Source organism: Diospyros lotus, chromosome 3 (genome assembly GCF_014633365.1).
Source record: "Diospyros lotus cultivar Yz01 chromosome 3, ASM1463336v1, whole genome shotgun sequence".
Lineage (NCBI taxonomy): Eukaryota > Viridiplantae > Streptophyta > Magnoliopsida > Ericales > Ebenaceae > Diospyros > Diospyros lotus.
This window is the reverse complement of record NC_068340.1, coordinates 13,019,929-13,045,021: the sequence shown is the minus strand read 5'-3', so window position 1 is coordinate 13,045,021 and position 25,093 is coordinate 13,019,929. Positions and strand designations below refer to the sequence as shown.

The 25,093-nt window shown below is 37.2% G+C and overlaps 1 protein-coding gene across 1 annotated transcript; it reads left to right on the top strand.

Moving 5' to 3' along the window:
• The first annotated feature begins 4,050 nt into the window (after positions 1-4,050).
• On the top strand, positions 4,051-6,049 carry LOC127797677 (tetraspanin-6-like). Its single transcript, XM_052330778.1, has 3 exons — positions 4,051-4,679; positions 5,403-5,731; positions 5,865-6,049. Exons 1-3 carry the CDS (start codon positions 4,185-4,187, stop codon positions 5,902-5,904), a joined length of 864 nt encoding a protein of 287 aa, XP_052186738.1. The 5' UTR covers positions 4,051-4,184; the 3' UTR covers positions 5,905-6,049.
• Positions 6,050-25,093: the final 19,044 nt, after the last annotated feature.

The following is a 25,093-nucleotide window of genomic DNA, read 5'->3' as shown; positions in this document are numbered from 1 at the left end:
ATGGAACATAAAAATTACAGCAAATAAGATAAGAAAGTAATCACAAAATTTTAAAAAATCACAAATTCATATTACATAGTATTTGCATAAACTAATCACAAATCACAATATCCTCTCAAAAACATATTATTTGCATAAATTAATCACAAAATTCCAAATTACAAATAATATTACAGAAACATATATATGCAAAAAATTACAAGCGATGGCGCAACCAAGGAGAACACTCACCAACGACGATAATGGCGACGACTGATTTGGAGATGAATCCCGGCGACGATGGTGCGACCAAGGAGGAGACCCAGAAAGCGACAAGAGGTGAAGGCGCCAACCAAACAGAAGACGACTTGTGGCGGCAGATCTGGTGATGGCACGACCCACCAACACGAGGCGGTTAAGGCTGCCCAATTGGACGATGATGGTGGTGGGTTATGGAGGAAGGGCAACGACAATAATGGAGGAGGGTCGACGGTGCTGGGCGACTTGTGGTGGCGGATCTGGAAGCAGATCTGGCGATGGTGCAACCCAACATGAGGCAGCCCAACTGGATGACGGCGACGACAGTTATGGAGAAAGGGGCGACAGTGATAGCGACGATAATGGCCAAATAGTAAATTACTTAGTCAACCCAATAACTTGCTGATAGTGTTTTTACAAAAGTTTGGGGCACCAACTTTTTTCAAAGGCTATTGCCATTGCATTTAAGCTACATAACTTTTAAGTTAACTAATATTGCCAAATACTTAACAGAAAAACGCTACATAACTTATAAGCGGTCAAACCGACTAGCCAAACACCCTCTAAGTGATTGAGGCTAAACCATGTTGCATTTTGTGTTATGCTTTTGTTAATTCATTTACACCCTCTGCCCTTTTAAGTTAACTTTTGTATCAATTTTAATATGTACATATAGTTATTATCACTGTGTCATGCAAGAAAAGAAAACGATTCATTTCCGCTTATTTAATTAGTTTTTGAAGAAGTTTTAAAAACCAGTTTTTTTTTCCTTGCATCTACCACTAACCACTAGCACTCACATCATTGCCTTTCACGAGCCTCCGGGGAAAGTTTGCATGCAGGAAGGGCCCGAGTGGCCATGAACCTCCGAGGAAAGCTAGTGAGCGAGATGGGCCCTCGCTCAACAGTGTTTGCCCTTGATATAATATAAGGTAAGATAAGGTGAGTTTGATTAATTAAAAGTGTTTGGTAAAAGACTTAAGTTGAGTTGTATTGAAATGTTAATGACTAAAAAGAATATAAAAATTATAATTATATATAAATATATAAAAACTAAGTTATATATAATTTTTTTATTGGGTATAAAGTATATTTTAACAAATCTTTATATGATTTGATCAAGTTAAGTTGTGTTAAAATATTAAACGAATAAAGATTTAGTTATTTAAAAAATATTACAAAAACAGTTTTACTAAATTATGAAAAATAAAAGAAGAACAAATATTTTAATAAACTATGATCAAATTGAGTTGGGTATTTTTTTTTTTTTTTTAAAAAAAGATTATCTATGAAAAATATATTATTTTAGAAATAAATTTGAGTATAACTTATAATTACATATGAGAGTAGTATGAAAATATATTTTTTTTAACAAAAAAAAAAAGAAAAGAAAAGAAAGAAATTTAGTTAAGAGTTTTTATAAGGATGCAAAAAGCATTAAAAATTATATCAATTCTCTTAAAAGGGTAAAATGAATATATTTGAAGACAAATTTTATAACTCACCCAAATCTCTTCATTTTGGTAAGGTCAAACTCAATCTCTAAGATAGATTTGGGTCTTGGAGATCGAATATGTCCGCCTTTGAAATAAAGACGATTTATTTTCGGTCTATATACAAAAAAAAAATTAAAAAATAATTTTTTGTTTTTGTTTTTTGTCTTAAGAGATGAAAATATTATATTTCTAAATCCTTTTTTTCATACGGATTTGCAATATAAAGACGAAGAATTTTTTCTAGGAATCTGTCTCAAGTCAAAACTACTATTTTAAAAATAGAGACAGAAATGTAACTGTCTCTACACAAAAAAAATATTCTTAAAAGAATTAAAAAATTAGTCTTTTACCTTTAAAGACAAAAATATTCTATTTATAGACCCGCCTATCATACAAAATTACAACTTTGAGATGGAACTACTCCGTCTCTAAGGTTGTCTCTATAGAAAAGTTACTATTTTGAGTAAAAGATGGAAATATATGTCTCTATAAAAAAAGTATATTAAAAGAATACAAAATTATTTTTTATACATTTTGAGATGAAAAATCTTTCACCGCTAATTATTTTTAAAGTTTAGTAATGAAATTAGATACGAATTTGTTGTTTTTCAACAAAGATGGATTTTTTGGCCATTAGAGACATAATTATATGCCTTTTTCACACTTAGATACGAAATTAGAGATGAATTTCTTTTTGTAATTTAGAGACGGAATAAATTATAACTTTAATTTTTCTACCACTTACTTAGTGATTTTTTCAAGTAATTAACTACAAGTGACAAGACCTCACTTGTGATATATATATATATATATATATTACAAGCTATATATTCCCACAAAGGACTAGTGGGAGGGAATCAAGCTGAGTCATGAGCATTGAACAAAAGCAAAGAGAAGATAGAAAGAGAAGCGAGGCACAAAAATATTCTATGTCCTCTTGGAATATAACCAAATTCTTCTCCTCATTGTGTTCTCACCCCAAAAGCAACTTAATTAATCGACGAATTTAGTGACACCATCCATCCTCTTTGCTTGCCATTGGCACACTCCATAAGGAATTGATGCCCCTATACTTGTCACCTAGCCATCTCTTGGCCTGCTGGTAGTCAGGGCTAGAAAAGAATATGTGCTCCCTGCACTTACATATATATATATATATACACATATTTATATATATAGTAATTGGGTTAAATGAGAGAATATAAAATATATTTTCGATTATGTGGTCCATAATTAGTAGGATAATAGGGGTAGTGGAAGGACAGTTATCTTGATGGGAGAAATTGTTTCAATTATTGCATGAAGTCACTATGAGGAAAATGGGTATTGCCGGTGATTATAATTATCGCCGGTAAAATTTTTACCGGCAATTTTTTAACTTTTTCCTATAATTTTTTCATCGTCGAAAAAAATTAAAACTCTTATAGTGAGAGTAGGAGACGTGCTACAGTGCCCGAAAAAAGTTGACGCATAGATTTATCGAAAAACTATTAGGCGAACTTCATCACAGATGAAGTCTGCCTACTGCACACACACACTCTATGGGCGGATTTCATCATAGATGAAATCCGCCCGGATTTTATTTAAATGTGCGTGCAGTGTTTTCAAGGTAAGAATATTTTTGATATTTAATATTTTTAGTCATTCCATACGTCAACTAATTTGGACAAAGTAGAATAATCCTGAGAGTAGTCAGGTTTCTCTCTTTTCGTGTATATATATATATATATATAGTGACAAAAAGTCAATAAATCCATCATAATCTTTTGCTGTCAACTAAGGCCAAAAGAGGGAAATCTAACCAAACTCGATCATTTACATTCTACAACAAAGCTATGGCATCTTCATCATCAATTCGTTAATTTGGGTACACACTTAATTTTGCAATATAGAATCTAGCATGATGAAATCATACAAATCTCATGATCCCATTTATGTATTTAATGTCTATGAAACGTCAAGGTTTCTAATACACATCAAAAACATCAATTAGTGCATTGGTGATTGCGAGTTTAAGGTATTATTCTTAACTCTTCTAACTAATGGTTTGACCTTAAAAGAATAGCAAGTCCTAGTTAAGCACAAGAGGAGGGCTAGTAATGGATTTTACGTACGTACCCGTACGTGCCACCAAAGATGATATATATATATTGAGTCAATTTTTTTTTACATTTTTTTATTAGTAAAAAATAATAATACACAAACAAAATTCTTTTAAACAAAGTTAAGAGTACGTGCTAGTCGTAAAAGTTGTTTATAACTGCAAAAGAATGATATTCTAAACCGAGGGCAAAGGTGATAGATATTTAGAATTCTTGACCTTACGTACCCTTAAGGCGGCAAAGCAAATAAAGAGAGCCTTCAGAAGGACACACACTCACTCGAAAACAGGGAAGGAGAGAAAGAAAAGGTGGGGAAAGGGGCAATAAAGCATTACAGGGAAGAGAGAGGATGCAAAGATTCAGCAACACAGTGATCGGCTTCTTGAACCTCTTCACACTCTTGGCGTCGATACCCATCATCGCCGGCGGCCTGTGGATGGCGAAGAGCAGCGCAACCTGCGAGAACTTCTTCCAAGCGCCGCTTCTGGTGATCGGCTTCGTGGTGCTGGTAATATCTCTGGCCGGCTTCATCGGAGCTTGCTTCAACGTCGCCTGGGCTATGTGGGTGTACCTCTTTGTCATGCTGCTCCTCATTGGAACCCTAATGGGCTTAACCCTGTTCGGCTACGTGGTGACCGGCCCAGGCGGTGGCGTGGCGGTTCCCGGCAGGGTTTACAAGGAGTATCATCTAGAAAACTACTCGGAGTGGCTGAGGAAAAGGGTTTTGGATCCTCAGTACTGGGAGAGCATCAGGAGCTGCATAGTGGGTTCTTCTAGGACCTGTGCCAAGATTGCCTACTGGACGCCTTTTGATTATCTTCAAGGAGACATGACTCCTGTGCAGGTGATCTCTTCTTTGCTTAATTAATCATAGTAATTAGCTGAAAATTAATTTTTGGACGTATAATATGCTGCAGTAATATAGTGGGTCTTTTAGTATAAGATGATTAATTATAACCTACTAAATCATTGACTTTACAAGCTTATTTGCCTCTAATAAAATAAGCTATGATCAAAATGCACTGAACCAGTTTGATCTGTTATTCAAACTGGTCCAATTAACATGCAACATGCACAACGTAATATGTGTGCACTGTTGTGTGTGTGTATATGATATGTATGCACTGCATACATACACACTATTGTATGAATATAATAATAAGTATGTATAAGAATACTCTCTATTTATTTAATCTTAGATTTAAAACTAGCTAGAATCGAAATGAAGATATCGATTTTTCAAATGGAAGACCAGATCAAACGTACTCGATTCTGGATTGAATCAAATTTTAAGTTTGCACTGAGATTTGAACACCTTAATTATACAGATTCATGGTCACTAATCAGGTCATCACATCTATTCAAAGATGTAACTAAAATAATTTAATTACAGTAACGCTACTTGTAAATTATATTTTGATATTATGTTTGACACTTATAAGATTATAAATATTTATTCAAATAATTAATAATATGGACAAATAATATTACCCATTTAATTATATATATATGTCTTTCTTTCGTTACCTACGAGTTTAGTTTAATAATAATACAAATTATCCTGCAGTCCGGGTGTTGCAAGCCGCCCACCTCGTGCAATTACAACGTGGAGACGGTGTCGGTGACGGTGACTGGGCAAGAGCCGGACTGCTACCGGTGGAGCAACGCGGCGGGGGTGCTGTGCTACGAGTGCGAGTCGTGCAAAGCGGGGGTGCTGGAGAGCGTGAGAAGCGACTGGCGCAAGCTCTCCGTCCTCAACATCGTGGTGCTCGTCTTCCTCATCGGCATCTACTCCATCGGCTGCTGCGCTTTCCGCAACACCAAACGCGCCGGCTCCGACTACCCCTACGGCGAAAACCGCATGTCCAAAGTCCGTCCCAGATGGGATTTCCACCTGTAAGTATATATATAGTCCATCCTTTTCGTTTTCCTCAGTGTTATTCTTCTTCTTCACCGTTAATGAATTCCTTTGCTCATGCATAACAGTTAATTTCCATTTGCTTTCTTCCATTGCATCTTGGTTTAACAGGTGGAGATGGTTGCATCACAGAAGGCACCAGCTTTATTAGGCGAAGCTCTTACCTTTTTCTCAGTTCCCAGATTGGCTTTCCGCTCGTTCTGTAAAAGATATGGGACAAAGTCTGTTGTTTTTTTGTGTATAAGAATGCGTGCAGGCTTCTAGGCCCTCCTTTCCATACATCTGCTTTAATCTTTTATACTGAATGACTCCATATTATCTGTAAAAAAAAGAAAAAAAAAAAAAGAAGCAAACTTGACTTCGGTTAAAGATGGCCGAATCGACCATGGCCCATGGGGTTGGGCTGGGCGTTGCTTTAGCTTGAAAGCTTTTGAAGAATACTGGTGGAGATTTAATATACATCACATAAAGGATGGTTGTGCGCTAATCTAACACTCCGTCTGTCAGGCGTGTTACTATGGGAATTGTTAGGAATTTTTTTTTTTTCTAAATTCATCATATGCGATGTATCAAGAATAATTTTCACATGCACACACAAGTCGGCATTCGTGGTGATTTCAAGAACAATCTTCACATGCACACAAGATTCCGAAAACCCCAGTTTTGTTCGTTTAACTAACAAAATCAATAGTTTTAAACTAAACGAGTCATAATATTATGCAACATATATAATAACATCAAAATACCGTGGCCTACCACGAGATTTATATATAGTGTTTCCATACCAAAATAAGTATTACAACGTTACAAAATGATAACAACACTATCACGCTAAACACCGTTGGCCCTTAACTGGCCACATCCTCGCATTAGCAACATTCTCTGACTGTAATGTTGAATGTTCTAAGGGTATAACCCAGATTAGATGATAAAACATCTAAGTGATAGCATGATACAGTTTACTGAATGCATAAATGATTATGAGCACGACATATACAAACAACGACAACATGTAACACGTCTAACTTGAGAAATCTCCCTAGCATCCTCAACTTCTCGTGGAAAATCCATTCCATACACCATTGGGGTTGACCTTACCGCGACATATTTAATCCCCGAGTGCCCATCCACGTCACCTAATCACTGGGATTAACCTTGCCCCATTCCCAAGCAGACCCCATCTTATCCCCCCACGGACATAACGACGACACGAATTCAACACCATAATAATATGAAAATCACACGCCATGCACCGACTCTTTTATAAATAAAAACAGTTGATAAAATATACCACATGTTCAATATGCATACAATGCCACAAATACTTAAGTAAATTGCCTACACGATATAACCCAAATTTCAGAGGGTATAATCGCTCGTTAGAACTAGTTCAAACACATGCAACCTAAGCTTGGAAGGGTAGAACCGCTCACTTGAACCTACTACACACACACAAAACCATTTTCAAGACAATGGATAAGACTAGAATCAAACCACTCACTTTAATCGAAAAGCCGATTTGCCCATCGAAATGCGTGCTAAGCCTCGAAAATAATTTCCTGACTTTGGCATGCTCCTTTAGCCTCAAATTAATTTTCAGAATTTTTTGAGATTTTTCGAAAGATTGTCCTTATTTTTCATTATTTTTCTTCTATTTCTTCTATTTTCCTTTTTCTTTCTTTTTTTCCTTTTCTTTTCTTTTCTTCTCCTTCCTTTTTTCTTCTTCCTCCAGCGCACGACTTGCGCCTTAGACCTCACTGCCACCCTCCGACTACTTCGGCCAGCCTCCGCTTGGCCTCCGCCGACTACCACTGCCTCGCTGGTCGCCGCGCCACCACTGTCGCTACCTGTTGGCTGCACAAGGCCGCCACCGCGACTCATTCCCTGCTCGCTGGCCATCTCCATGGCTGTCGCACAATAACTTTGTTGTGGCTGCCATAGCCGATTTCGACCATTCCAAGCCACTTCCGGTCATGACCAACTACCGCTGCTCTTCGCAGCTACTTCTATGGCCGCTTTCTGATTTGCACAGCAGCTCACGACCGCTTGCTTCCTCTGTTTCATCCATCACCGACCGTTGCTTGCCCTCCTTCTATCTTGATTCCTACTATTTGCTCTTAATTTGATCCCTATTTATAGGCTTTCCACCGACTTAAACTGCCTTAAACACCACTTTTGCATCCAAACTTGGCCATTACTCCAAGTAATTCGGCCATGAAGCTTCTCGGCAGCTTTCCACCAGCACACACGCACACACGTATATATATATATATATATTACACTATAATCTAAAGAAAATTACACATTAAACCCCAATTTCCATCTTAATTTCACTTGGGTAATTCCCTTAATGCAATTATTCCCTTAAACATCAGATTAATTTACATTTCAATACCGAAAACGTAAAATTAATAACCCAAGATTACTTGATAAGGACGAATCTGCCCCAGTGTCCTCACCGGGCTATTGTTTCATTCCAAAACCACCTCAGGGTTGTTCTTTACGAAAAATCAAAACCCTCTCAGAGTTTTGTTGTTTTTTCAGAGGTTTCTTACGACAATTCAGTAATTTAGGCTGAATCGAAGTTGTTCAAAAAATTGTCTATGTTTTTTACTTCTTTTAATGTCATAAATCACGTTTTGATTGTTAGTTCTATATAATGGCAAGTATATCCCAAGAGGGGGGGTGAATTGGGATTTGGGTAAATTTTCGAAAACTTAAAAACTTTGGTTTGCAGGATACTATGTTTCGAAATTTGAGGAAGTATGTTTCAAAACTAACCTTTCTGTTAAGTATGTTTCAAAATATAGATGAGTATGATTCGAAATCAAACTTACTATCAGGTATGTTTCGAAACCTACTAAGGCATATTTCAAAATAGTACTCACTGATTTGCAAATAATAAAACTCTTTTAGATTTTCAAAAATGATTCTTTTAAGCAAACAGAACAAGGATAACAACAAGTAGGAATGAGAAATCAAGTACACACAAAATTTATAGTGGTTCGGCACTTTCCTATTCCACTACCTTCAAGCTTACCCACTTGAAGGATTTGCAAACCGCAATCACTTTTACTAGAGATCAATGACACCAAGGGTTTTACCACGGTTCACCCTAAAACCTTACACTCTGAGTTTTTACGGGCTTAACTCAACCCTTACAAAAAGATAAATAACACTTATCTTTTACAACCCAACAATTTGAATGCAATTAAAACACCTTACCAAGTAGTTATAGCAAATCTATTGGTATGGAACGAGGAGAGCTTGAAGAAATGAGAACTTTGGATTTGACTTGCTTCTCCTGTTGGTACCACAATGCACACCAATGAATGATTGAAAGGAACTTCTTTGAGATTTCATTAGAAGAGCTTTGTTCGCTTATGCTTGTGGAAAAAATTTCTTGTAGATGTGTAAAAATTGTGTATGCTTGAGAGAGAGCCTTATTGTCTTCAAATAGCTGATATATATAATAAATAGATAGACTTTTGGTTAATTATAACCGTTAGAGATAAGTTAGAAAAGAAGGTTTCGAAATATACTTATCAAGTTTCAAAACAACATATTTTTACACAAAGATTTCGAAACACACATAACATATTTCGAAACATATAGCCTTTATAGCTAGATATGCACTAAGAGACAAAATGAATGGAAGACTTCTCTTTAAAAACAAAATGATTTGGTTTTATTCTCCACTTAAAACATATCTGAAATTTGAACATCAGGGTATGGGTATAATTTCAAAAATAGATTTTTTTTAAAATAGCTTTTCAAATAAAGTGCAAAGTCATGACAAATTTTTGAAATTCTTCTGACAGAATCAAATGTTTCGAAATATGAAAAGTAAGTTTCAAAACATACTTCAGAAACATGTTTCAAAATATGTTGAACAAGGATACACTGCTGAAAAAGGTTTCGAAATATACTAAATAGGTTTTGAAACATAGGCTTAGATTTCAAATAGATTTCGAAATGCATCATATAGATTAAGCAACACTTGAACTCTTTTTAATATACATCTAGAAACAAGTTTAGAAACATGGCAGACTGATGTTTCGAAACATGGAAACTATGTTTCGAAACATGATGCATAAAATTGAATTTCTTCAACCATATTGAAGAGCATTTCGAACAGAAACATAATAGAACTATGTTTCAAAACATAGAAACATAGTTTCGAGACATGATATGATAAGAAATGGATTTTTAAAATATTTGACCTTTAGCACCAAAACACTAATCACACATGTTTCGAAATATGAAAAACTTATTTCGAAATATGAGATTTTCATATAGTTTTTCATTAAACACATTTTCTCATATACCAAAAAATATGATACAACATTGATATGTTTGATGACTTCATACTCTTTCTTTTAGACATCTAAGTCCCAAGACATTCCCTGTTGTTGATTTGTCGACTTACTTTGCTATCACAGCCATTTTTCGGTATCCCAGACTCATTCAAACAACGTGACAACCAAATGAAACATGGGATATTATATTCATCCACAACATATTTTTTTCTTCCCGAGATACTTATGCTCCGGGGCATTCCCTTCAATTGATTCGGTTGTTTATAACTCCAAGAAATTATACTTAAACCCCAAAAATTCTAATAATCTTATTTTTTGCCCCTAGATACATTACTTTTGAACCCCTTTGAAATTTTTTTGGTATTACAGCTAATGCTAGGGTGGGTCATCTGCGAATACCTATGGCGAAGAGCTAACGACACAGTGCGATGCTTTGCACAAGGCCATGTGGGTGAGCTAGGGCGGGGCGTTAGCTTAATGTGGGGCGTGCATGAGCATAGATTGAGGTGGTTGGGCAAAGCATGGGGCGCAATTGAGTCCATGAGAAAGTCTTTGGGGCTAGGTCATCGGATGACTCGGATGGATCTTTGGGGCACCCAGAAGAGTCTTCAGGGCTGTGCAGGGGTCTTCGGGACTGTCGGTGCACAATTGGGCTCAGATGGGCGAGTCTTTAGGGTGCACAGCTGGGAGGTTTTGGGGTGTCGTACATTCATAAGGCTGGTGCGCTCAGGGCCCACTAGAGCCAAAAGGCCCATGCATGGGCCCGGTCAACCCCTTTTATAGGGTCGTGCCTTGCCCTTTCTCTCTCTTTTCTATTACATGTATATGATATTTTTTTGATATATTTGACCTTTTCCCTTGGCTCCAAAAGGCAATACCTCGATGAATGAATGTCTGGCCACGAGCACGCTTCTCTAAGATTAGGGGCATACATCTCAAGGACTTCTGTGAGGGAAACTGTCACAGGACTGCCCAACAACATCGACTTTCCAATTTAAAGAGTTCAGCATGTGACACCAGGATTATTGGGGAATTCACTATGATATGCACTTCGAATAAGTTTCCAGCAGCTGTTCTAATGCTTCTATTTGGACATATTTATCTTGAATCCCATTTATTCATAATCAATTCCTTGGTCAAATCTTAGTCCCAAATACGGAAGATTGTCATAAGCCGAGCCCAGGGGGTTCCATCCCCCTAGCTCTCTAGTGTGAGCCAAGTCGGATTCTAGGTCTATTTTAAGTTGTTGCAAAACAAACAAGGTGCGCGCACGCGCGCGCACACACACACACATATATATAATACGCACACGTTATTACTACTACCCTTTTTATTCAAATATGTTTTGTTTGTGCAGTTGAGTACATACACCTATATCCACAGTTTACAATGAATTAGTTTTTAGTTAGTATTGTCTTCGCTCGAGCACTTCTACTTGCACTGTGGACTTGTTGATTTCCATATCGACCGAATATCAGAGATTCTTTTGTCTCGAACTCTTTAAGAATGACATTTGTGAAGTGATCAACATAATGCCTTGATAACTCGCACAGTTTTTTTCCTTTAAAGCATATATGGCAAAGGTCATGAGAAGCTCTCGCCATAACTGGTTGTGTTGTCCTGCTCGTGTATTGCTTACGGGGACTATAATAGTTGCTAAACATTTTTCGAAAAAGGGACAGATACAGAGATCAAGAATCGGAATGGTTGTAAAAATATTGGCTGTAGAAGGTACCGATAATAATCTTTTATCGTCAACCTTTTATGCAGCTCCATTAGCATTTCCACTCCTCCTCACCATATCCTCGCAAACAAGTAAGCACCCCTTTGGTCCGCAATATGCTCGGGCAGACAAAAAGCGTGTTTGTGAAACTAACTGACCCGAGCAACCATTACAAAAAAAATTGGCATTTAGCGGCGATTTTTTTGCATTTAGCGGCGGTTTTCAAAATCACCACTAAATCAGCCATCGCGGAGCATTTAGCAGTCATTTTCAACAACTGCTACAGTAACCACCGCTAATTATATTTTTTGCTGTGTTTTTTAAACCTCCACAAAATAAGTAATTTAGTGGCAATTTTGGAATCTCCGCAAAAATTAAAAAAAAAAATTGAATTTTTAATTTTAGCGGTGATTTCAAAATCGCCACAAAAATTAAAAAAAAATTTAATTGCTAGGCCCGCGCGCAAGGGTGGGCGGCCCTCCCGCCCGGGCCTAGCCCTGCTCGCATGCCACATGGCGACATTGGAAATTAATTCCCAGCCTTTCCTTCCCCTAGTTTTGAATCCAGGATCTCTCCTAAGCCCCCGCGCACGCGAACAATCTAATCTGTGAAGCCTCCTTGACATATATGTGTGCATATAAAATATATATTAATCTAACCATTATTTTTCAGAATTATATTTTATATTTTATATTTTTTAATATATATTAAAAACATTAATTAATTGAGTTAAATTAAATAAATTCATTGATTAAAAAATAAAAATAAGATTTTAGATATTTTTTAAAAATTAATAAAATTTATATATTAATTTTTTTTAAATTTCTTCTTATTTTTTAAATTAATTTTTTTAATGAATTTTGCAATTAATTTAAACTAATTTTTAAATTTATTTTTAAGATTTTATATTTATTTTTAATATTTTATATTTCTTTTTATTAATTTAATTTTTAATTATTTTCTTAAGAAAATTTTAATTTTTTAATGAGTTTCACGACGATTTTTGAAAATCGTCACAAATGTTAATTTAATTTTAATTTTAAATTATTTAATTATTTTTTAAATTTAGTGACGATTTCTCAAAAATCGCCACTAAATTCAATTTTTTAATGAATTTTGCGACGGTTTGTCAAAACCACAACAAATGTTATTTTAATTTTAATTATTTAATTATTTCGTGGCAGTTCTTTGAAAATTGTCGCAAAATTAAATGTTTTAATAAATTTTGCAGTGATTTTGAAAAATCGCCATAAAATTTTAAAAAACTGCCACAAAAAATCAAATTTTTTGTAGTAAACTTGGGAAAGATGTCACTTCACTTTTGAATGATTTTAGGGCGACACTATTCCTCAAGGGTTAGCATGGCTAGGGAAAATGACCTTTATCAAATACAAGTCTGAGTAGTGGTTATGGCTTAAACCTAGACCTCAAATATCATAATGTGAGGTACGTTCTCATGTTTTTCCCACTTTCCTCTACTGGTTCTCAGTCGACTAATCCGAAGAATGCTCATGAAGCGAGATAGAAAGGTATGCTTCTCCCACAGGGCCAACATAATAGTAGGGGAAAAGCCTTAGAAGACTCATAATAATAGGAGAAAAACCTTGAGAAAGCTCATCGGTGCCCCCTAGAGGATTTGGAGTGTGATTTATTGAGAGGCACTACAGGCTGGGGTAGGAGCATTACAAAGTGCTCTCAAACTAAAAAGGCGTCCTTATGTGAGTGGGCCTTTGTGGACTTTGTCACAAAGAATGACTTTTTTCTTGTTTCTCACAAATGACGCCAAATTATTGTTGGTTGAATACAATAATTAAATTTATTTATCTTAGGGAACAACTTAGACAAAGTCAAGCCAAAGCTTAAGGTCTAGGGCACCACATGAGGGTCAATAGGTGTCCAGCAAGATCATTTATCCAAGAGAGCTATAAGGATGTAGGGAGTCTCCGGATGGCGTTTAAGAGTTTCCAGGCTCTGTAGAGAATCTTCGAATGGATAGTCTTCCACATGGTCCGAAAGGTTTTTGGATGGGTAGCACTGAAAGCATTTGCAACACATAAACATTTAAAAGACACACAGAGATCTTCCCCATGTAGGCTTTTCGATGCCTAAGTCAAATAATGATATCCTTAAGTACAAGTGTGAATATATGTATGTGTGCATGCTATATGTTTCTAGTGGAAGTCTTCCGATGTGTTGTCTCCCGAAGGGTTCTGTGTGGTTCAGTGTTTAAGTTTTCAGGTCTTGAGTTTGTATGAGAGAGAAATAGAGGTCTCGAAAGGTCCAAAAAGAGTCATCCTTATATGAAATGAGTGAGTATTTATAGGCATTTGGTGATAGGGTTTACGTGACGCATGGCATGCTGATATGAGTCTCTTGATTTTTGAAGGAAAATAAATCGAATGAGGCTAGAGGGCTTAGAGGTATTTTTGGGGTCAAAGTTTCCCCATGTGTATCCTCTAGATGGGTTCAAAATTTTTTTGGAGTCATCTGATGGCTTAGGCTTGGGAGACTTTGAAATGAGTCTTGAATCTTAGGGATACTAAGGGCTAGGCTGTTTCAGAGACTCTTGTCTCGGAAAACTCTTCGACATCATTCGAGTCTTCGACCTATTTGAAATATTTTTACGAATTTTAGGATTTTTGCCTTTAATTTTCCTAAGAAACCCCACAACAATTTTCATATTTGTTTCTTTGTTTTATAACTTTTTTGGACCTGACAATTGGGCCACCTATATGGAGACAAGAATCATTATTCATTTTTTTGTCCTTCCTTCTCAACAATGATAACTTTAATTGTTAAATAGTTGCTGTGTATTTTATGGTTAATTATGAAAAAAAAAACTCATATTTTATTATATTTTTAATTATGTACTAAATTTTTAATTTTTCAATATTAAGTTTTAAACTTTTAATTTGTATCCAATATGTATTTTCGTTAAATTATTGTTATAAAAAAGTCATTAATTTTTTATATGTCATTTTCAATAAAGTAACGTGATTTTAATAAAAATAAATTGTGTAAATAAAGTGGGTTGGAATGCCAATAAGCATGTGAATAAGTCGACTTCTTCAATATCTCCTATTTGATTGACGGAAGTAGATATTTGGTTGATACTAACCGAGAATTTGATATCTTTAATAAGAATTATGTTACTTGTACATCATTTTTGTACATCTTAGACTACATAAAGGGATATTATGACAAAAATACCCCTTGCCTCCATGCGCCTCACGGGCCTTATAAGGGACTTTTTTGTCATTGATACACCTTTGTGTAGTCCAAGGTGTACACAAAGGTGTACCAATAACATTTTTCCTTTAATAATGTGAACATATATAACATTTAAAATTATTATTTTTTAATAAATAATTTTAATAAAAAATATATGGTGACCACATTTGAAATAAATTGAAAGTTTAGTTCTAATATTGAAAAAAATTAAAAGTTTAATATATAATAAAAATTAAAAAATAATATTTTTGATAATTAATTTTATTTTTTGTAATTGTATCTAAAAGTCATATTTTTTAAAATTACTGCCCTTGTGTGGTCCCCCGTCACTCGTCCCCTCGATTTTGACAAAGGAGGTAAATCGCAGGTGAAAATTTTGCCTTACTACGTAGGGTGAGAAATTGAACCCATGACCTATTGATGCAAATTCTAATTTATCGTGACTCAACCACTTGAGCTATGCTTTGAGAGCAAAACAAAAGAAAAAAAAAAAAAATCACTTTTTAGTAGATAAGCAAACACATAGACTTTTAACAATAGAGAAAAAAAAATGAAAAATATTATTAACCTTATAAATTTTTCATTTTAATAAAAAACCAAATAAAAGAGAAAAAAAATTTAAAACTGAAAATAAAAAATAGTCAAAACACATTGGACCATATTGGCCCAATAGAGGCCCAAGACTTCCATCGGCCTTCCGGCCCAATCTCGACCCCATGTTTGCCAACAATGATAATCATCACCTTTGTACCTGCAACACTTCTGCTCCCATTACATGTTCCATCGACATTTAATGAAAGTTCTATCGGTACCACACCTTCGTTAAAGAGCCTTGCCGATGTCGGATACTGTTCCATCCTACTACAATATCCAAGGTTTACTCATATGTCAGGGAACCCCTTCCTTTTATATAAGCTAGCATGCTCACATGTTTAAGTATGTTTTTTTCATCCCATCGACACCTTGCCACCACTTCCCATTCCAATCCACGGAACCAGCTCTAATATCCCGAAATCTCCCATTTGGAAACCCTTTGGGCTAGAAGGAACACATTATATCAAATGGTTTATGTAATTTTTAGTAATGAAGGGTGGGAAGTGTAATTTACAAAAATAAAAGGGCGTAACAATAATTTCTTCCCATGAAATTGAATGTCGTTTGTAACAAAATGAAGAATAGAGGAATGCAGAGAAGAAAATGCCCAGAAAATGGAGAGAAAATATTCTCTGATTTTCTCTTCTCAAAATTGTACATTCAGTCATCGATATACCATTACAAAAGGAATCTTTTGACAACCTATAAAAGGAAAAATACATCATTGTCCCTATGTATAGCTCAACAAATAGAAAAGTAAATAGTAGAAAAATAACAAAAGAAATAGCAGAATAATGAAAATCATCTTTCTTCAATAATGAACACTTTCCCTTTATTCGAATGTGATGTATTATGCTTCAATACCCCCCCCCCCGGTAAGATGGAGAGTGGAGATTGAGAACTCCCATCTTGGATAAGTGAGAGTGAAGAACAACATATGGCAAAGCTTTAGTTAAAAGATCAGCCAATTATTTAGAGGTTGGAACATAAAATGTTTTGATGCTACCTTTTTGAATTTTGTCACGAATCAAATGACAGTCAAGCTCTATGTGTTTCATCCTCTCATGAAAGACAAGGTTAGCAACAATGTGGATGGCAGCCTGGTTATCACAATGCAAGGTAGTGGGTAGAGGATGAGAAACCTAGAGAGCCAAAAGTATAAAACGCAGCCAAGTGAGCTCACAACTTATAGCTGCCATCGATCAATACTCAGCCTCGGCTGAGGATCAAGAAACAACGAATTGCTTCTCTGATTTCCATGAAATCAATGATGAACCAAGGAAGATGCAATACCCAGTGACTGAGCATCTGGTGTCGGGACAGGAGGCCCAATCCGAGTCACAAAAAGTAATGAGTTAAAGTAAGGATGAGGTGGGGAGAAGTAACCCCTGACCCGGTGTAGCTTTGAGATACTTGAGAATTTTTTGAGTAGCATAGAGATGAATATCAGTGGGGGCAGGCATAAATTGACTCAAAGTTTGCACACTGTAACAAATGTCAAGTCAAGTAATTGTAAGATAGAGAAGACGACCAATCAATCTTCGATACACACTCTGGTCTGATAAAGGTTGGCTAGATGATTGAGTTAACTTAATGTTTTATTCCATGGGAACCTTAGTAGGTTTGCTGCCCAAATTTCCAGAATCAGCTAAAATGTCCAAAGTGTATTTTCTTTAACATAAATGGATACCTTTAGAGAAGCGTGCAATCTCAATGCCAAGAAAATACCTCAAAGAGCCGATGTCCTTTATCTTAAATTTGCTGTTAAGGAAAACTTTCAACTGGCTGACAGAATCAATATCATTGCTGGCCACAAGGATGTCATCGATATATACTAGTAAAGCTGTGAAAGAACCATTATTTTCCTTTGTAAAGAGGCTATAATCAGCCTTGGATTGTGAAAAACCAGATTCAAGTAGGGATTGAGAAAATTTGGAATACCATTGCCTCGAAACTTGCTTGAGGGCATATAAACTTTTTAGGAGTTTGCATACTTGAGTGGGTGTCCCTTTGGTATAACCAGGAGGTTTCTTCATGTAAATCCCCATGTAACAAGGCATTATTTACATCAAAATGATGTAAATGTCAACCTTTAACTAAAGCAATTGCTAAGAGGCATCTCACAGTCACTAACTTGGCAACAGGAGAGAATGTCTCATGATAATCTACCCCTTCAAGTTGTGTATAGCCTTTGGCTACCAAGTGGGCCTTCAATCTCTCAATAGACCCATTTAAATGGTACTTTATTTTGTAAACATACTTACAATCACTGGGCACTTTCCCTGGTGGCAGATCTGTAAGTTACCATGTGTTATTGGCTTCTAAAACAGCCAGTTCTGCATCCATGGCTTGACACTAACCTAGGTGTTTGAGGGCTTGTTTGTATGTTTGTGGTTCAAAATGGATGGAAATATGTAACGACCCACTCCTACTTGTAGGGCGCTACTCATAAATAATCGTCCAGATTACTCACACACAACACCAAACTAATGAAGAGATGGACTATATTTTATAGGGAAACATCCTAAGTGGAGACTAGGCTCCATCCTTTCCTTCGCTCCACTTGAGGAGTCGGTCCCAAAACAATTAAAGAACCACAGCGGAATGGAACTGAAAACCTGAGTGAGCTTCACCTTTCTTCAGCTCGTCTCACCACAAGCTAAAGGTGACCCAGGCACAAAACTAGCCACTAACAACCAGAAGTCTACACAATCATATACTACATTATACTGATTATAACAAACTGGATACTATCCAACGCCCAACAACATACACATTCACCCACAAGGATATATATACATACCACCACATGAATACATACAAGAGATAATACAATTCACAACACGAATAACAACTCTAGTCGCCACTTCAACCTCCCGACATCATCCCTGCTTGCATCTGGATTCGCAACATCTACAACACGGGATAAAACCTCATGAGTCATAAAGACTCAGTAAGGGTGCAAATGAATGTAAACAAGATAATATATGCAATGCAATGACAAGTAAATATGCATGAATGGCGAGGCATCACTGCCTTCCGAACCCATTTGTTCGAGGCACATACCTTTCATATTACTCCTAGCATGCATCTAGTCTACCCCATGGCCATAGGACTCCACTAAACCACTTATTGAACATGCACAACCAGTACTACAAACAACATATATTCAACTATATTACCAAACATTCGCAAGGCCACCACCCTTGGGGTCGTCCCTTACTTGACTCGAAGGCTTATCTCTACCACGGGCGAGAAAGCTAGCCCGAACTTCAAATTCTTCTAGGATCATCGCCTCCTTGGTCGACTTTAGATGCAATCACAAACCCAACAACAAAAATTAAACCAGGGTCTATGTCTTTGCTATAAATCGCAAAATCACCCATCAACAACTTCCAATAAACCCCAATCGAGGGTTTAATCCAATCAATAATTATTCTACATTATCTCGCTTAATGTAAATAACTAGAAAAGAATTTAATTAATTCACCTTAGCCATCTGGAGGAGAAATCCGGAAAACGTCCATACTGGCGTTGTCTCCTGAGCTGCCACCTTGCACTCAAATTTCCATTTTCGAGCTTTTGGCACGCTCTTAGAGCGTTGAAATAATTTCTAGAATTTTTTCAAATTTTTCTGAAATTTACTCCTATTTTCCCCTATTTTCCTCATTTTTCCAAATTTCTTTTATTTTTATCTTATTTTCTTTTCTATTTTTCCTTTTCATTTTCCTCCTTCCTCCTATCTTCTTCCATGGTGGGCATAGCGCCTGCGCACGCTTGCAACTAGCCACAGCAGTCACCTACCCCGACCACTGGCCGTCACTCTGACCGTTGCTCGGCCTCTAACATCGGCCGCCAACCATCACAGCCAGCTACCCGCGCTTCCACCTACGTGCGCACAGCAACCGCCATTGTTACAGCCATTATCTCCGCTCACCATGACCTCGTCAGCCGCCTCCCATCGCTGCAACCCCGATAAGCCTCCATAGTTGGCCAAGATCGCTGCTCCGCCGCCCGACAATAACCTCATTTGCTTCAGCACCGTCGTTGCCACTGCCGCTGATGCGAATCGCTACCTCCAGCCACCATATTTCTTTCTCGATCTCTCTTCTCCCTCCCGCGAGCTCTCTCCCATTCTCTCAATCTGTCGCAATCTCTCAAGCTCCCTGCTTCACAAGCTCTCTCTTTCTCTGCCTCAGATCTCATTCTTTTTAGAGAATAGGGCAATGTTGGAAGCTTGCCCAACCCATCCAATGTGTGTATATATATATATCACAATTAATCCCCCAAAAATCATTAATTCCATTACAGAAATTATTAATTAAGCTTGGGAATTTTATAATTGCACTTGGACCATTTACGGCTTTAATTTAAATACCATCAAGCCACATAAATTTTTAAATTATCAAAAATTAATTATCAGCGCTTACTCGATAGAGGCCAATTTCGTCCCTGTGCCTACACGGGACCTTCATTCCACCTGAAAATGCTTCAAGGTTGTCTCACTTGCAAAATCGGACCATCCCTAGGGTCTCTTCAGCTTCTTAGAGATCCCCTATGACCATTTGGTACCGACACTCATTCGGGCTTATACATAAATTATTCTGCAAACTATTCCCGATCTAACTACTTCCAGTGTTATTAGCCTCACCTCGAGACACTTACCAATCTCATGCCTTCTTCTTTGGACATCCAAGTCCCAGGGTTTTTCCTGTCATCGATTCTGTAAATTTTATTAATTAATTCCTCGAAATGGACTTCCGAGCTTCTCGAACCACCCGAGGTCCTTTTAAAATAACTAAAAATTATATCTTTCCTATCACCATGTAATACCGGGTATTACAAAATGGTAGTGGAGAAAGCTTGGTAAGAAGGTGAAAAAACCTGATAAGATAAGATATTATCATGTGAGAAAGGAGTACCTTGTTTAGGACCTAGCTACTTGGGCAACAGTTGGTTGGTGGAAGTGAGAGCCTTCTGTTGATAATGATAATCCTGCAGAAATTTGGGTGCACACCTAGTTCTGGTGGACTTACGAGGAAGGGGAGGAGGTGGTGGGGGTGGGGAAGGAATGGCAGATTGGTGAAGTGGTGAGGGAGATGGAGAATGAGAGGAAGGGATAGGCGGAATTATCTCAAGAGAATGATCAGGTGGTGAAGAAGTTGGAAAGCTACTAGAATGCTGAGGAGCAAAAAGGGGTGAAGGTGAGTTCTGTGAGGAAAAATGAAAAGGTGTTGGTGTGATGAGAAGGATAGTAGGAATAGGAGATGTGTTAGGAGTGAGATGCCTGTATTGAATGGAAAAACTCTTTCATGAAACACATCCCGAGAAATAAAAATTTGTTCAGTTTGTAAATCTACCAATTTGTAGCCTTTCACTCCAAAAGGGTAACCTAGAAATGCACATTTCCTACCTCTCGGATCGAACTTCTTTCTTCCATGAGATAAGGTGGAAGCAAAACTAAGGCATTCAAAAACTCTCATATGATGGTAAATGGGTGGCTTATGAAAAAGGCTTTCAAAGTGAGTTTTATTATGAAGCAATGGTGTGGGTGTTCTATTAATAATGTAAACAGCAGTTAGGATGCAATCACTCCAGTATTTAAGTGGAATATTTGTAACACCCCGCCTCACACGGGCACATCACTATAAGGGAATCTCCAGGAATCTTTTATTTTTTTCCTTAAGTCCATCACGCGCGGTGTATCAAGAACAATCTTTAATTACATGCAGAAAACATGCCCAACACATACCATGGCCGGCCTTCTCGATGGTTTCAAGAACAATCGTTACATGCAGATAAGATCCCGAAAACCCCAATCTTGCTCGGTTAAGTATCAAGATCAATAATCTTAAAAACTAAACGAGACATAGTACAAACAACGTATACATTCACATTAAAATATCGTGGTTCTTACATAATATTTCCATAACAAGGTACATAATACAGATAACTACATGATAACAACGTTATCATACAACTGTTCATACATTAATCGAAATACATACTAAAGCCTCCAAAAAGATATAACGCCTATCAAACTAAGCACCATTGGCCCCCAACTGGCCATGTCCTCGCCCTCGCAACAGTCCCTAGTTGGAACATTGAATGTTCTAGGGGCATAACCCAGGTTAGATGATAAAATATCTAAGTGATGGCATGAAACAGTTTACTGAATGCATAAAAGACATATGAGCATGGCATATACAGATAACAACGACATGCAACACGTCTAACTTGAGAAATCTCCCTAGCATACTCAACCCCCTGTGGAAAATCCATTCCACACACCTTTGGGGTTGACCTTACCGCAGCATACTTAATCCTCGAGTGCCCTACTGTGTCACTCGTTCACCTGGATTAACCTTGCCCCATTCTCAAGAAGACACCATCCCGTCTCCCATGGACATAACAACGACATGAAAACCAACACCTTGATGATATGAAAATCACACGCCATGCACCGACTCATTTATAAGTAAAAACAGTTGATGCAATATACCACATGTTCAATATGGATGCCAAAAGTACATAAGTAAAACTCCTATGCATAGCATTCCGAGTTCTCGAGGGAATAACTGCTCACTTAAACCCACTAAACGCACACCAAGATATTTTCAAACAAAGGTAAGACTAGAATCAAACCACTCATCTGAACGCATTCAGATTGCCTCAATCCTCGTGTTTACCTCGATTTGCCTGCCAAATCAAAAACACTCGTGCTTATACTTAACCTCTAGCCACGACACTTCCTAAACACCATATTTAATTAAAGAAGCATCAAAATCCATTTTCCTCAATTTTTCTTTAATTTTTTTCTCCCAATTTCACCTCAATAATTCCAAAATAATTATTTCCTCAACATTTTCCCCAATTTTTCCACACAATAAATCCTATAAGAATTCAATAAAAATACTAGAAGAAAATACCAGAAAGCCCTTGTTACACGCGCCCTCATGCACCTAGCGCATGGGTGCGAGTGGAGTGTGGCGCGTGCAGCCACGCGCCATCTTTTTCCCCAATTTTCTGGCTGCCGCCGACAGCTCCGATGGCCAAACAAAGGGTACCCCCTTGAAGCCCTTGAAGAGTCGATCACGACGTTATCAATTGCAGGCCAAAATCTCACTAGAAAACACCCCAAAAGGCAAGTTGCAAGCGTGGATTGGCAATCCATCTCAGCTTTTCCGGTGGTGCTCGAAACCACTTCAAACGCACTCCAATCGATCCAAAATGCTCCAGAAACAAAGCCCACACACCAAGGAGCAGATGCCCTCTATCCACTCTCTTCGATTCACACCAAAACACGGCTAATTTTTGTGTAAAGATTCGGCCGAAACCCTATCTATTTATAGGCAATTTTCGACCATTTTTCCACCAATCAACGGCCAAAGCTTGCCCTCCAAGCTTCCTAGCGCCGTATACAGCCTCCCCTGAACCTCCCTCGACCGTCCTATCGCCGGAGATAGCCTCCACGTGAGGTGGATTTGTGGCGGCCGAGTTTTGGCTTGCGTTCACACTACTCAACTTTCATTTATTACATTTCCACCCCCCTGATTCTTCCAATGTCATTTCTGCCCTTTACATGATACCCCTGATCTATCCAACTATACCAATAAGGCCCACAAGTTTAGTAATCCTCATTTCACCCTTGAAATTCCCAAAATTCATCGTTTTGACCTCCCTCAAATAAAATTAGTAAATTACACTGAGGCCCGGCTGGTCGATTTGACCTTAAATCCATTAGTTTCAACCCGAAATTGCTCAAGGGTTGTTTCATATACAAAATCTAAGTCCTCAAGTCACTCCGTTGACTTTCTGGATGTTCCCTACGTCGATTCGATTTTCTCAGCCCAGTCGACAATTGTACCAAAAATTGTTCCCGATCTAATTTCTTTTATCACCTAAAATCATGCCTCGAATTACTCGTCGGTACTATTGTATTTTCCTTGGCTATCTAGGGTCCGGGGTACTCCCTTCGATCAATTTGGTCTCTTAAAACTGCGATAATGAACCCTACAACCTTTTTCTTTCTATAATTCCACATATGCCCTTCATAAAATATCATTTATACCCTTAAGGATTTCCCGGGTATTACATTCTCCCCCCTTAATAAATTTCGTCCTCGAAATTTGGCCCATGATAATTGAATCACTACTATTGCTAATGACTCCCAATTGAAATATCCTAAATATATTATTTCTAATTATTGGCAATCTTTCTTAGCTTGCTTCCTAACACGATCCATGCTTACCAGGCATGTTTCTTATTTTCCAGAATATCTTGTTGTAGCTCATCACAAGTGATCACACTTATCTCAAATTTATTCCACGAGTCTATTCTAAAATTATATTATCAACGATTTTCGGTCACCAACCATAATAGCTCATATTTCTGTCCAAACATGATCCAAATACACAATTCTTAAGATTTATAAATGCTTCTAATGCACTGGTTAAATTCAAAGGCATCATCAAATGCTTACCTTCACCACGTCATGATCTGTTCATCATTTTTAGGATGGTTCCATTTCCTTTCCCTCAATTGAGAGTACCTTGATCGAGTACTAACTTTAGAAATAAAATCTCTGCCTCTTGTAGCTAGTCACACAAATCATTAATTTAGGCCTATCAAGAACACAATTTCTCCTACGGCAACATGACATCCTGACATGTTACTATTTCTTTTCAAAATACTATCCATCAATCAGACTAGTTTGTCTTAACACAGTACGCTCGTTTTGTTTCAATTCCTTGTTTCTTACAACCACAACATTCCGTAGTCATACTATCAACTCAAGTACTTAGATACATACATCATTTGAGGTACCCCAACCTAGTACCGCCGAAATGCTCTATCTCAACTAAGTAATGTTTTTTTTTTATATATCCATCTGGCGTGAGAAAAATCTCACTATTAAGTTAAACAAGATCTCCGACATCCCCGGTTCTAAGAGCATTGATTTAATCTTGTTCCTTACTAGGCATTTTAATTCTCACACAATTACCTTAAATGGAAACCCTTAAAGGACAACTTTTAATTTCTACTGGGTCATTGGCAACCCCTAGCATAGCTCTCTTAGCCTACTACCTCACAACTTAAATAAAATTTCCATAATGGAATTGGGAACTCACGTTTTCCTTTATAATGCTTTCTCAAATCATAACATGTCTCTTAGAAAGAAAAGCACTTTCGTTTACTCATTAACATATAACTTATCACATCTTTATGTTGACTTCGTGCCATTTAAAAGATCAACTCATGTTCCCGAGAGTACCAAGATATTCCTACTATTGGTCCAACATTTTTACATCACCAAAGGTAAGATTCGAGATAACTAAATCAGAGCCAACTGCTCACAAGTCCTGGGGTGTGTAATAATAGGCACCCAAAACTAAAAGTCAAGTCAATAACTAGAATCAAATCCTTCCCAAAGGCTATATCCAGGAAACACATTTTCCTAAGAAAATTCATAA

What these genes read in the sequence shown, in the direction of transcription:
- LOC127797677 (XM_052330778.1), top strand. Translation starts at nt 4,185, where the DNA reads ATGCAAAGATTCAGCAACACAGTGATCGGCTTCTTGAACCTCTTCACA. An exon ending in GAGACATGACTCCTGTGCAG is followed by an intron (nt 4,680 to 5,402) that starts GTGATCTCTTCT and finishes ATTATCCTGCAG; the next exon opens with TCCGGGTGTTGCAAGCCGCC. An exon ending in CCCAGATGGGATTTCCACCT is followed by an intron (nt 5,732 to 5,864) that starts GTAAGTATATAT and finishes TTGGTTTAACAG; the next exon opens with GTGGAGATGGTTGCATCACA.